General features: G+C 35.0%; 1 protein-coding gene across 1 annotated transcript in view; it reads left to right on the top strand.

Annotated features, from left to right (window-relative positions):
• LOC126821333 (phosphofurin acidic cluster sorting protein 2) overlaps window positions 1-13961 on the top strand; it is a 118415-nt gene that overhangs the window by 26799 nt on the left and 77655 nt on the right. Inside the window, exon 4 of the mRNA XM_050549740.2 lies at window positions 1019-1144. Coding sequence (XP_050405697.1) covers window positions 1019-1144 — 126 coding nt within the window. The remainder of the gene's footprint in view (window positions 1-1018; window positions 1145-13961) is intronic.

The following is a 13961-nucleotide window of genomic DNA, read 5'->3' as shown; positions in this document are numbered from 1 at the left end:
GCCATAGTGCCGCTGTTCGGGCAAAATTTCCCTCATAGCACACTGTATGGCACATGCCCGCCCTCAATAGCCCAATTTCAATTCAATTCAATTCACACGTGTACAAAAGAATGAAAATCTGACAGCCTTGAAGTCTCTGAGGGTCATCTGTAGTACTAGTATTCAGATTTCAGACAATATCTATCCATCTTCTTTGAGCGGCATTTAGCAATTGACACACATAATAAACACAAAACCATAATATGGACCACAATTACTATTTAAATTAAAGTGACGTTTCCCGTTTCGTTGAGGATTCTCTCTTGCTTGAAAACATTAGAGAACCCTCAACAAAATGTTTCTTTAATTTAAAAGTTATTGTCTTCCATATTATGTTTTTGTGTTTAATATCTATCTAATGATCTTTTGGGGCATTTAGTAACTGGATAGAGCAATAAAGTATAACACATACTTATGGAAGAACAATTACTGATTTATTTGGGCGACGTTTCGAAGAGTATTCTCTCAACGTTTTCAAGCAAGTACAAATAAATCAGTAATTGTTCTTCCATAAGTATGTGTTATACTTTAATATCTATCTACTTTATAATATTATAATATCTCATACTTCAAAAATTTGTAGGCCTACTATTTTAATATGTAATTCAGCAGGGGGTTGGGTAGCCAAAGGGTTAACACATGCACGTTGCATCATCAGGTCTGTCATTGAGTCAACTGGCATTGTTTTGATTCCCCGCTTGTACATGACAAGGAGTTGCCTATTAACCTACGTCAATGTACCTCCTTATCGTCATTCAAGAAACTTTTAAAAACTCATTTGTTTCTTATAAGTTATAACTGAAAGCTAAAGACGCTTTATGTAGTATGTATTGTCAAGTGCTATAAGCACAATTTTGTAGAGTTTTGGCCCTGTAAAAATGGACATTTATTTTTATAAAAATAAGAGCAGCAGATATAAATTCTGGGACCATTTACATGGAATATATTTAATAATTTCTTTGTTCTTTCCCTTTTTCAGTATCCACATTTTTTCAAGCGAGACGTCAACAAATTACAGATTATGTTACAGCGACGTAAAAAGTATAAAAACAGAACAATATTGGGATTTAAAACTTTGGCCTTGGGACAGGTGAACATGTCACAGGTAAGAGATAATACATTGTTAAGCCTGATTTTATTTCAGGATTATGAGATGTGCTCAATTCTCTATTTTCTCAACGAGGCTGAATGGCTGAATTGTTTAATGTGCGTCCGTTTGATCATAAGGTCTGTCATTGAGTCAAGTGGCGTTGATTTGATTTCCCGCTTGTATGTGACAAGAAATAGGCATCCTCCCACAGCTAAAGACCCCTATGCACAAGTGAATTTTTAAAATAAAATAGAGCCATGTTTGTCCCAAAATGACCTAGTTTGTGTCGAGTGTATGTTAAACCCCATTTCTCACATAGAAGCTGGGATTCAAAACCACGCCACCTGACTCAATGACAGACCTTATGATGCAACGCGCACACGTTAACCATTTGGCCACCCCCCCCCCCCTTGTTACTTGAAGGGGGGGTTGGATGGCTGAATGGTTAGTGTGTGCACGCTGTATCATAAAGTCTGTCATTGAGTCAACTGGTGTGGTTTCGAATCCCCGCTTCTACGTGACAAGGAGTAGGGTCGCCTGTCAAACCTCGTGGGTTTTCTCTGGGTCCTCCGGTTTCCTCCCACTGCTAAAGACCCCTACGCGCAAGTGAATTATTGAAATAAAATTATACCATATGTTAGTCCCGAAATGACCTAGTTTGTGTCGAGTGTTACTTGAAGTTGACTAAACAAGTTTAATGACTCATACAAATTGTAAAGTACAGTAGGTCTACATATTATATCATGACTATTTGATAAACAATACAACAACTAACATTCATTTAGTCATAATCAACAACTTAACAAAACAATCCATTTACACTTTCTAATGGTACATTATTAACAAAGGACAAAAAATGGATAAATGATGTTATTAATATAAAAAAAATGCATGTTTTCAGGTAGGGATTTTGGTTGAATGAATAACAAATATTAATAAATAGACTGTTCAGAAAAACTATTCATCTATGTCCATAGATAAAACAAATAACAATTCATGAAAACTCTTCATACATGTAATGTAGATAAAACAACAGTGCATCTGAATTGGTCAAATGTATGAATTTACAAGCGTTCTTATGATCTTACTAGTGTTCACATGATCTTAGTAGCATTCTCCTGATCTTACTAGCATGCTCATGATCTTACTAATGTTCTCATGATCTTACTAGTGATCACATGATCTTACTAGTGGTCCTACTAGTGATCTTACTAGTGTTCTCATGATCTTACTAGTGTTCTTCGTTAGGATATGTGTGAGCAAGTATTTAGTAGCCTATTGTATAGCAGAAATTGAAAGCTCACAGTATATGTTTTGAGCAGGAAGATATTTAATATAATTATTGTATCCAGTTTACTGTGTATACATGTACATGTACCGCATGATATTGTGTAGTATACAAAATAAATCATTGTTTATACTCTATCTATGCATGTTTAGGCCATTACATGTATCAACATAGTATTATATAGACCTGGTTAATTTCATTAATGATAGAACTGATGCACTGATGATGTGATGAATATTTTATTACAGATCTAAGGCCAAAACAGTTTATTTGATTCCTCGTAGCTACTCACGTCTTGTGAATGATGTTTCATTTAAAACTTCAAGACTTCAAAAATTTGGAACCAAAAGCTAAATATACATCCACATAATAAACAGAATACAAAATCAACAAAAACTTCATTTTATCCAATGTTCCGTCAGTATAAATACTAATTTCTTCAGGAATGAAAAATTAGATACAGTACAAAAACATAAAATATTGTATTTAATTCTTCATCCCTGAAGAAGTTAGTATTTTTACTCACAAAACGTTGGATAAAACGATGTTTTTTTTGTTAATATTTTGTTCTATTTATTATTGTATATAAATTTTTAAAAATATCAAATGCATCATTTTGACTTAGTTAAAATTGATTCCATTAAACCGCTTGTAATTGTTTTGTGTTATGCATGTATGTTTCTATTTATGGAAGGTTTCTCACATTTGCATGTGGACATATTACGTCGTTGCCAGGGTCCATTCATATTTGTTAGTGGACACTCTTAGAAGTCAAAACTTTTTATCTGATTTTGATGAAAATATACTTTTTTATATCCCAAAGATCTCAGATGCCTTCGATTTTGGCATATGCTGTATCGATCCATAACATTCTAGATTATTCCCCATGCTTATACATTTAAGAAAATAACCGGCGTAGCTTGTGGACCCTCTACTAGGAGCATGTTAAATTAGTTTTTTCTGGCAAGCTAAGACCAAAAATTAAACTTGGTGTGGCCTAAGATAGAGATTCTATACAAGTATTAAGATAATATAAGATGAACATATGTCCACATGGTATTTAGAACATGTTAAATAATAGGTTAGTGGTATTTACATGATATTTATTCAAATGGTTATATATAGATCAAAGGGATTAGAACACGATGTACATAGCCACTTGCTTTGATTAAACATACATTCATACAAATGAACCAACGATTTTAAAGTTCCTTGAGCATGGTTTTCCCTTGTCAGTTGTGAAGGATGGAGGGTCTGACAAGAAACGAGAGAAACGGTTGTATGTGACAAGGAGTAGGGTCACCTGTCCAACTTCGTGGGTTTTCTCTGGGTAATCTGGTTTCTTTCCACTGCTTAAGACCCCCTATGCGCAAGCAAATTATTGAAATAAAATTGAACGATGTGTTAGTTCCGAAATGACTTAGTTTGTGTCATGGATGTCTCTCTCTCTATGATAATTGAAATCTTCTAGTAAAGTTTTGGAATAAAATAGATACATGATTTTTTTTTATGTCTGAAAGTTATTCAGTGTACATGAGGATGGTATGTACGTATGTTATTACCACCTGGTAAAAAATCTCTGATAAAATTTGGTCTCAACTACCGTAAATGTATACATGCATCAAATTATTCACATTATCTGGAGGTATGTTGATGCACCAGATTCTATCTGAATTCATTAACAGGATATTTGGCATTGCTGAAATATTATTTTAAATTCTGATTCCCAATTTTAGATTCAGCAGTCACAGATAAGGTACATGTAGATAGATGTTTTGGGGTTTTGTTTTGTCGACTAAGTTCAATGTTTCATATTTCTGTAATGTTATTTCTGGCATAACAATCCTTGGTATGGAGATGGAAACATGCTAAAGAAAATTTATGCTCTTTCATTGCCTATACAACCTTGTGAGTTTTCTCCAGGGTCCCCCCGGTTTCATCCCACTGCTAATGACCAGTACATGCAAGTGAATTATTAAAATTAAATTGAACCATATGTTAGTCCCAAAATGACCTGGTTTGTGTTGAATGGATGTTAAACCCCATTCTCTCTCTCTCTCTTTCTCTCTCTCTTTCTCTCTCTCTCTCTCTCTCCCTCTCCTGAATTCTTGCAGGGATGCTTTAGTTGAGTGACAAAATGCTTGTCTTCTGTTTCCAAGTGATAAGCATGGGGAATTCAATAAAACAGCACTCAAATCTTGATCCGTTTTCCTTCAGAATTGATGGAATTTGTCTGGTATCTTGGTCCAAGTATCTCATGTCTTTTATAATCTTCTTGAAGAACATTGTTAGGATGCCATGACCGAAGACACCATTAATTGTCATATATTGTGTTTATAATACGGCTAGAACTAGAATCAGGAATAAATAACCTGCTCTTAATGAATGTTGCATGTTGTATTTTCCCAGCAAATGGTTTTTTATTGTTTGTAATTATTGATATATGTACAAAAAAAAAATATGCAACTGGTATTTTCACCAGTTGGAGTACTGGAATCTTAATGTAGGCGTAAAAGAATTTGTATAGGAGTAGAAGAAGTGTTGTGAGAATTCATGGCAGCGTTTGAATTTGTATAGAAGAACTGCTGTGAAAGTTTATGGCAACATTTGAAATTGATTAGAAGACATTTTATCGCTTTTCCTTTTTGCTCCTGTCTATTTCATCAATTCCAAAAAAATTTGTGCGATAAGAAAATTAAATTTTTAAAATTTTAAATGTTTTCTGAGATTCTTGAAATATGTAACAATAAAAATATACAGAAGTGAAAAAACACAAACATTTTCATAATTGATTTTATGCTCTAAATTTGTGCGATAAGAAAATTAAATTTTTAAACATGCATTATGCAAGAGCAAAATCTGCTTATTACAAGTCTTTCTTTAGGCCTGAAATGTTATCTCAATTATCAATTAGACATTAATTAACTAATCCAGACCACAATCAACTCTAGATGGCCTCGCTAGCCTGTGATCTTAAGTGGATTGTGAGCTGATTTACTGCATAACTTTTCTTCTCGATTAAACGATTAAATAGATAATCGAGACTATGCTGTTTATCGTACTGACTTCAGTAATGATGACCGAGGCTAGGCAGAAATTTCATTCGCTTAGTTTTTGGTTCATAGTGGATCAATTTGAATGAAATTTTCAGCAAATTGCCTTTATATTATCTAGTTTTTAACTATTATAGTGAGAACTGCCAACTCGTTATCGAATCTCCCATAATGTATCTTTAAAATTTTAAATGTTTTCTGAGATTCTTGAAATATGTAACGATAACTGAATGAAAATATAAAAAAGTGAAAAAACACAAACGTTTGCATAATTGATTTTATACTCTATCTTAAATGTTTTATTTGTTTTTCTTTACAAAAAAAAAAAAAACCCACAAAATTTTGGGAAATTTTTACTCTCTGCACACCAGGATTGACGCCATTACATTTAACATAATGCATCAATACATTTAAGTCTAAAAGGAGGTAATCACTGAGCAGCGTCCGATATTTTTAAATTTTTTTTATAGAGTACTTCTGTAAGAAAAGTTATAACATTGTATGTGTTTAGACAAGTACATGTATATGCAGGCCTGGAAATGATAATTTTAGCTGTACCCAGAGGTAGTTCCTCAAGTTCCGCTACTAGAAATCTAGCCTGACTTCAGTCACATCAAAGATCTGACTTTTGCGAATCAATTTGAAATATTTATCGTGACTCCTCTGGCTGTACCTGACAAAATGTTAGTTGCCATTATCCTCTTTAATTTTGAATTTTTTGGACAAAATACATGTGTTAAAGGTACCAACATTGATACATTATCAATGAAAAATTATTGAAATAAAATTAAAACATATGTTAGTCCCGAAATGACCTAGTTTGTGTGTCTCTCTCTCCAACAAAATGACATGCAACAGGTGTAACACTATCTTACAGATAACAGAAGATCAGCATAATTAATAAGACCTTTATTAAGAACATGAAATAGACATTAATCGGGAGGAGCTCTATTCCAAGTCTGACTTGCTGTCAGTAAAAGCCTGCTTATATAGCGTCTAACAATTATGGGAGATGGACAGGAGTGATAATCGTATGGTATTGTTTATTATCAAATTATGGTGTTTGTAATTACACTGCATATTTCTTTGGAAGTCATTGTCAGGTCAAGGCACTGACCACTAATACATTCTCTTTGAAGTTCTGTCGAATTATACACGGATCATGTGTAGTTTGTAAAGAACATTGAATAAACTAGATGTTTATTAAGATCGTGCCTAAGTTTAAACGTCAACTTCAGGTATAGATCACTTTGTCACACTGGACAAACCCTAAATTTGAGGCTGACAACGTCTGTGACAGGTGCTTTGCTTTCTGGTTGATATGATGTCAAGTTATTCTGACCAACATAAAAAAAAAATCCAGACAATGAAAAAAGAAAAAAAAAGTGTTTTGTAAAATGAGCTATTACTGAAACTTTTAATAATTTCAGCCAACTCATGTGCAATTTATCAGATGAAGGAGAGATACCTCTGGCACCAAGTTTCATCTTACTTGGCTTGCTAAGTCTTTACACCTCAATCAACGTACTGATTTAACTACGGTAAAAAAAAAAATTCCAATTTATTTTATATCCCACTTTTATAGCCTAAAATGAGAAAGCTTGATAGTGATTTTTACAGAAAGTGAATTTCAATTTTCGTAGAAATGGCGTTCTAGGATCAAAATAGACAAATGGTAATGGAATATTTTATCATGTAGGTTGTCATGATTTTGAGGTCATGTGAGACCTCGCAAGAAAAAAAATAACCTTTATAAAAGACTAGTTGTTAAGAAAATTAAATTTGTAAAAAGTGCTGAAGGCTGTAATAGCGTTTAATAGCTTTATTTGTTTCAGAGTCTGACTTAATTCGGTAGATTCAGCTCAATTCAATGACAAAGTGGCATGATGTGTGGGAGGAATCGAACAATAAAAACTTTATGCTAAAAGTCTTCTGGAAGAATTGAAGCCAGACTTTTCTTGAAATATTCCTTCTCTAGGCTGAATGTTTTAATGCATGTGGGGGATCACGTGGCTAAGTTGGTAAGACGCTGGCTCGCTAGCCTGGAGGTCGGGTGTTCGATCCCTGCATTGGCCGAGAAAGTTCATCAAGGTTTTCCGGCGTGGTTCCCCCTTGTCAGTGATGCAGGACGGAGGGCCTGACAAGGACAGCTGTCTAGTCCTTCAGATGAGACGAAAAACCGAGGTCCTGTGTATACATTGGAATGCACGTAAAAGATCCCTTGGCAGTTGGAATTCGATATAAGAGTAGGCGATAGTGCCGCTGCCCGGGCAAAATTTCCTTCATAGCACACTGTATGGTGTATGCCCGTCTTCATTAGCCCAGTATAGGAGCAGAACAGTAGGACGTTAAACCCCATTTCATTTCATTTCATTTTTAATGCATGCGCTTTAGATCATTAGGTCTGTCATTGAGTCAAGTGGCATGGTTTAGAATTAAGGTTGCTTGTCCAACCTTGTGGGTTTTCTCCAGGTCCTCCGGTTTCCTCCCACTGCTACAAACCCCTGCATGTAAGAAATAATCAAGACTTTGTTTTTTTATCATACCGGATGTCCGTATGGTTAGCGCATGTACGTTGTGTCACAAGGTCTGTCATTGAGTCTACTGGCGTGGTTTCGATTCCGGGGTTGTGCGTGACAAGGAGTAGGGTCGCCTGTCCTACCTTGTGGGTTTTCTCTGGGTCCTCCGGTTTCCTCCCATTGCTGAAGACCCCTACGCACAATCAAATTATTGAAATAAAATTGAACCATATGTTAGTCCCGAAATGATATTGTTTGTGTTGAGTGGACATTAAACCCCATCTCTCTCTGATTAGTTTGTGCTGTACTGACTAATAATTAATGTATAAGTGTCGAATGCACATTTATCATTTATTTGGAAAGTAGCCAATGCTAAAATATTGTTTAAAGGAGCTAAATCGCTAAAATTTGGGACCTAGAAATTCACAAAAGTGGGTCGCAACGCATATAATACTGTAATATGAATGTATATAAACTGATTTACATTTAATGGTTTCCGTTTTTACTCCAATTTCAAATCAGTTATGTTCAGCGAAATAAGTCAGCAATCTCAATCGAGTGCAAATTTCTAGCACCTAGTTATTCTAGTCTACATAACTCCATTTGATTTGGTGCAATGTGTCTAGCCTCGGCCCTCGAGTCTCTCAATACAACTGGGGCTGAAGCGCATTAACCAATGTTAAAAAAATTATTTTATCTTAAATATCGGATATCAGAAGCTCATCTTTTCCCGGTAAGTTTACATCATCAATGTTGATTTAAATTGACCAATAATTTGTGTTTTCGATGTCGAAGATTTTGGAGGATTTTGAGTTATGGACTTAGGTCCTTTAATGCTTTCTTGCGGAAGTGAAATTGGTATGCATCTGTTGTTATGTGTTGTATCAAATTAAGAGAGATACCAGAACAAAGTTTCATGGTTTCATTCAGTGGTGTGATGTGTACCAATTAACAGACAGAAACATTTAAATTTGCGTTTTAAGATTTAGATAAAAGAGCTGGTCGTTCTTGCTTTAATAGTTCAAAAATAGATAATGAAAAAGGAATATATTGAAAATTTCATCCAAATTACTTTATTTTGAGCAAAGTTATGAGTGTTGGAAAATGTAGCGGAGACTGTTTATTGTTGTAGTCTCATTCATCCAATTTGGCTTAGTCTCATTTATGAATTTGATCTTTAAATTTTTAAATCTCACCTGCATTCCAATCCGAATAAATCTCAGCCATCTGATTGTCTAGTGAGTTGATTATTGGCTTGTCATGTGAATAAATGTCTAAATAATAATTTATATAACATTTAAGGCCAAAATAAAGACATTCAATAGGCAGATTTAAGCTCTTCCATAATGGGTCTACCAAAATAAATGAAATGTGGTTTAACGTCCTACTGTTCTGCTCCTAACCTGGGCTAATGAAGACGGGCATACGCCATACAGTGTGCTATGAGGGGAATTTTGCCCGGGCAGCGGCACTACGGCCTACTCTTATATCGAATTCCAACTGCCAAGGGATCTTTTACATGCACGCCAGTGTGAACACGGGACCCCGGTTTTTCATCCCATCCGAACGACTAGACAGCTGTTCTTGTCAGGCCCTCCATCCTGCATCACTGACAAGGGGAAACCATGCCGGAAAATCTGAATGAACTTTCTCGGCCAATGCACCCGACCTCCAGGCTAGCGAGCCAGCGTCTTACCCACTTAGCCATGTGATCCCCCGTCTACCAAAATAAAGACCAAAATAAAGACATGCGATAGGCCGATGTAAGCTCTTTCATAATGCATCTGTAAGTTACTTCATGGCAGTTGCAAGAAAGTGACAGGCTAACCAGCAACTGCTCACATGTCTTGACAAATGAATAATTTGTTTTGACGTTCCAATCTTATTTAATTCAATCAATGTATGTTTGACTTTCTCGATATATCCGTTTGATTTGATTACAGGGAAACTTCTTTACTTGCTTGCATATTTATTTCTTTAGACTACCATGTTATGAAGGTTTTTTTTGCATTTTTTGTTGTGAAGAAACGAACTGTTAAGTTAAATTAGTAGATAAATTTCTTACTGTTATTCAACAAATATTTTGGAGAGAGAGAGATTTTGGAGAGAAATGGAGTTAAAGGTCCACTCGACACAAAGTAGGTCATTTTGGGACTAACACATGGTTTAATTTCATTTCAGTAATTCGCTTGTGCGTAAGGGTCTTTAGCAGTGGGAGAAACCGGAGGACCCAGAAAAAACCCACGAGGTTGGACAAGCGACCCTACTCCTTGTCGCGTTAGTTTGGACAGACTTTCGCGTAATTAAGTTTTGTGCATTTTGTTTAAAGTTCACATGAACAATTGTAATGCTCTATGAGTCTGGACGAAAATTGCCCTTACAACGAGTAATAAATACTTTTAGATTGACTTTCTGCTACTGGCAAGGGCCAAGAAAATCTAATCAGTCAGAACAACCAGGGGCATCATGAATACATCGAAAACTGTCGGCACTAGCCTCAGACAGTTTCTAGTGAGCCGTCCGTACATGTTCTCCATTTGCAATCACATGTAGTTACAAACAGTTTTGCCCAGTTTAATTGTCTATGGATTTCCAGTTTAGAACAGTCTGAGGTACCGAATAGGGACTGGTTTACAAGTCATGCTATACTACAGCAAATAGTAGGAGATTTAATTCCAATTTATTTCATTTGGAAAACTACCATTGCTGAAGTTATTTGGACTTATGCCGCTGGAGATGTGATCAAAGTTACAATCCTGACAAATCTTTTCTATCAGATTTGACCAATCGTAGGTTAAATATAACAGTTTTTACTGGTTTCTAGTTTTGTTGTGTTGGAGTTATTCAGTAAATTGTAAACTATCACCCTCAATTATTCGACAACAAGTGTTCATTATGGTTTACTCTGGGTCTTTCGGATCCCTCCATCTGCTGAAGCACGCTATGCGCAAGCGAATTATTGAAATTAAACTGAACCATACATTCATGTATCCCGAAATGACCTAGTTTGTGTTGAATGGTGGTTAAACCCTATCTCTCTCTCTCTCTCTCTCTCTCTCTCTCTCAACACTGTACTGTAGGTCATTGCAACTTAATCCTCAGTTACAGATACCCGTAGCCAGCTGGGAGTGTACATGTACATGGTGCATATAGTACATGTACCAGTGATGCTAGATTATTGCCTTTTATTCTTGTTACAGATAGCCAACTGTGCTTAATCAATATACAAAGTGCATCATATTTTCACAATGTTCAATTATTTCCTGGGCTTGGCATCGTAAGACTGTTTATCACTCTACCTCATTCACTCATCAGATATCGTACTGAAGTGAACTCGTCTTAAAATATCAAGAAAACTATTTTGTGTAGGGATTGGCAGGTAGAAAAGGAAGGTCTATAACTTATAAAAAAAAACTCACTAAAAGATAATTACAAAATTGTTAAAGCAGCAATAAGTCTATGTAATCTAGATTAATTTGTTAGCGTTAATCAGCCTTTTGATATCGTAACAGAACACAATTTTTATGGGAAACAGTCAATGAAAGAACATTTCGACAAGTATCCTCTTATCGTTATTAAGCACAATGTCATATACTAATTGTTTAATATGTATGTATATTAATTTAGAAGTTCTTGAATAATACCCATTGTTTATGTCTCTGTAAGTCAATTACCACTACTGTAAGCAAAAGTTATTTTTGGGTAGACAACCAATTAAACAGATTATGCATGCAAGAGCTAAATCTGCCTATTGCCAGTCTTTCTTAAGGCCTGAAATGTTATATAAACTATTAATTAGACTTTTATTAACATGACAAGACCATAACCAAGTCTCGATGTCATCGGATATCTCTGATATAAGGTACATGTACATTAGAACATTTAAGCCATATCTTTAAGTAAAAACTTTAAGTAAAAACTTTTAATAATTTTAAGATATTACCCAATACTGAAGTACCATTAAGTATATATAACTGTAATAAAACAACTTGAAATCATTTAGCTTTTATGAACACATTTAGAGAAATTTGACTCCTAAAATATTATGGAAGTGATCTGTTCAAAGATACAATCCAAATCTTAGTGAGGGGGTAATCATTTAGCTGTGATATTACTGAGAAGTCTGTGATATTTGGCATTTCAAGAAATACTACATAATAAATGTTAAGAAAATAAACGTAGAAGAAGAGTTTAATGTGAGGATTATCATTAGTTTGTTATGATAGTAAGGTAACATCACAGAGCATTGATAGGATGCAGATTAAGGTGACGACTATTGGTAGATAAAGATATTACCTGTAGATTCATTTTCTCCTCAGGTTTTGTTTTTCTGTCCACACGGATGGCGCCAAATATCAGTCAGCTGGACCTCCTGTTTTAACTTGTTTTTATTATGACAAAGAGAGACGATATTATAAGTGTGTTTTAAGGTGTTTTCCTCGCACTGCTAAAGACCCCTACACACAATCAAATTATTGAAATAAAATCAAACCATATGTTAGTTCCGAAATGACCTAGATTGTGTTGAGTAGAAGTTAAACCCCATTTCTCCATCTCTCTTTTTTCTGCACCAACCATTATAATGAAAACGGATGTTTATACCTGGCAATAACATTTTTGCTTTGAGAGATTATGCAGAATTTGGCTTGTTTACTAATTACTTCTTCATTAGCCTGGTTTATTTAGTAAATTATGATTAACGTTTGGTTTGGCTGATTAAATCTACAGTAGACATCAATATCGGTTAATCACCACTCTCACGTTATTTAAAGACGTAAAATTTTAACGATTTCAGGATGTTATCCCACAGAATAAAGTAACATATGAAATCCAATTAAATACCCAAATTTATTTTTAACTGAAGGAATTTTAAGATCACCATCGCTAGTGGTGGAAATATCCAATTTTGTTAAAATGTGATAAGAAAACTTTTCAGCCCTTAGATTTGTTGCTGTGTTCATTGACCTTATACCACAGTTTGCCTTTTAGAAAGCCAGGAAATAACCATTTTAGTTCTACATTTTCAACTTAAGGGATTTTTAATATCGCTGGCAGTGGAAATATCCATCTCTTCTTAAAAAGATAATTAATAGATTAGATGCTGTGGTGATTATATTTTAAGCAGATCTGGAAGTAGATAACCTTGCAGTTGCCATTGATGTTCGCTAGCGTGGAAATATCCATCTATTCTTTAAAGGTAATTATAAGATTAGATGGTGATTATATTTTAACCAGACCTGGAAGTAGATAATGTTGATGTACCAGACTTTAAATGTTAATCCCCGCATGGCGTGGAGATCATGTGGTACAAACAAATAAACAATGACTAACTTACAGTGTAGATAAACATCCATTGTGGTATTAAAACAACTTATATTAAGATAGGGAAATACCCATAATAGATTTCTAATCAGCTGTTGATGGAGCAAAGACACAAGTTATCTTGTACTGCTGATTATTTTATGACAACTGCAATCAAAGGCATTTAGAAACACTATCTTGGCAATGAAAATGAATTGGGGTTTAACATACTACTGTTCTGCTCCAGCTGGGCTAATGAAGACGGGCATGCAGTGTGCTATGAGGGAAATTTTGGACGAACAGCGGTACTACAGCCTAATCTTATATCAAACTCTAACTGCCAAGGGATCTTTTATGTATATGCGATTGTGTATGCGGGACCTCGGGTATTTCGTCCCATCAGCGTGAAATCGGTTCCTTAGTCCCCGCTCCCCATGGTGGCTACTGATTGGCAGGATTTGTTTGAATGAAAGGCTGTCGATTTCAAAATGGTCGGCGAGTTTTACCAGAGATAAACGAAGGGTAAAGTCATCTCTGGGATTGAGATTGAATTTGTGCTTGACAATGTCTGTCACAGGTGCCAATCTGATTAAAACACAGATCCTATTTTGTTTCGTTTTTATAGTTCAAAATTTCGTTTTACTTGTCTTTACTACACTAGGATCTAGAAG

The sequence above is a fragment of the Patella vulgata genome, chromosome 5, assembly GCF_932274485.2.
Source record: "Patella vulgata chromosome 5, xgPatVulg1.2, whole genome shotgun sequence".
In the NCBI taxonomy this organism is placed as follows: domain Eukaryota; kingdom Metazoa; phylum Mollusca; class Gastropoda; family Patellidae; genus Patella; species Patella vulgata.
Note: the sequence above shows the minus strand (reverse complement) of the source record. Positions and strands in the feature narration are given on the sequence as shown.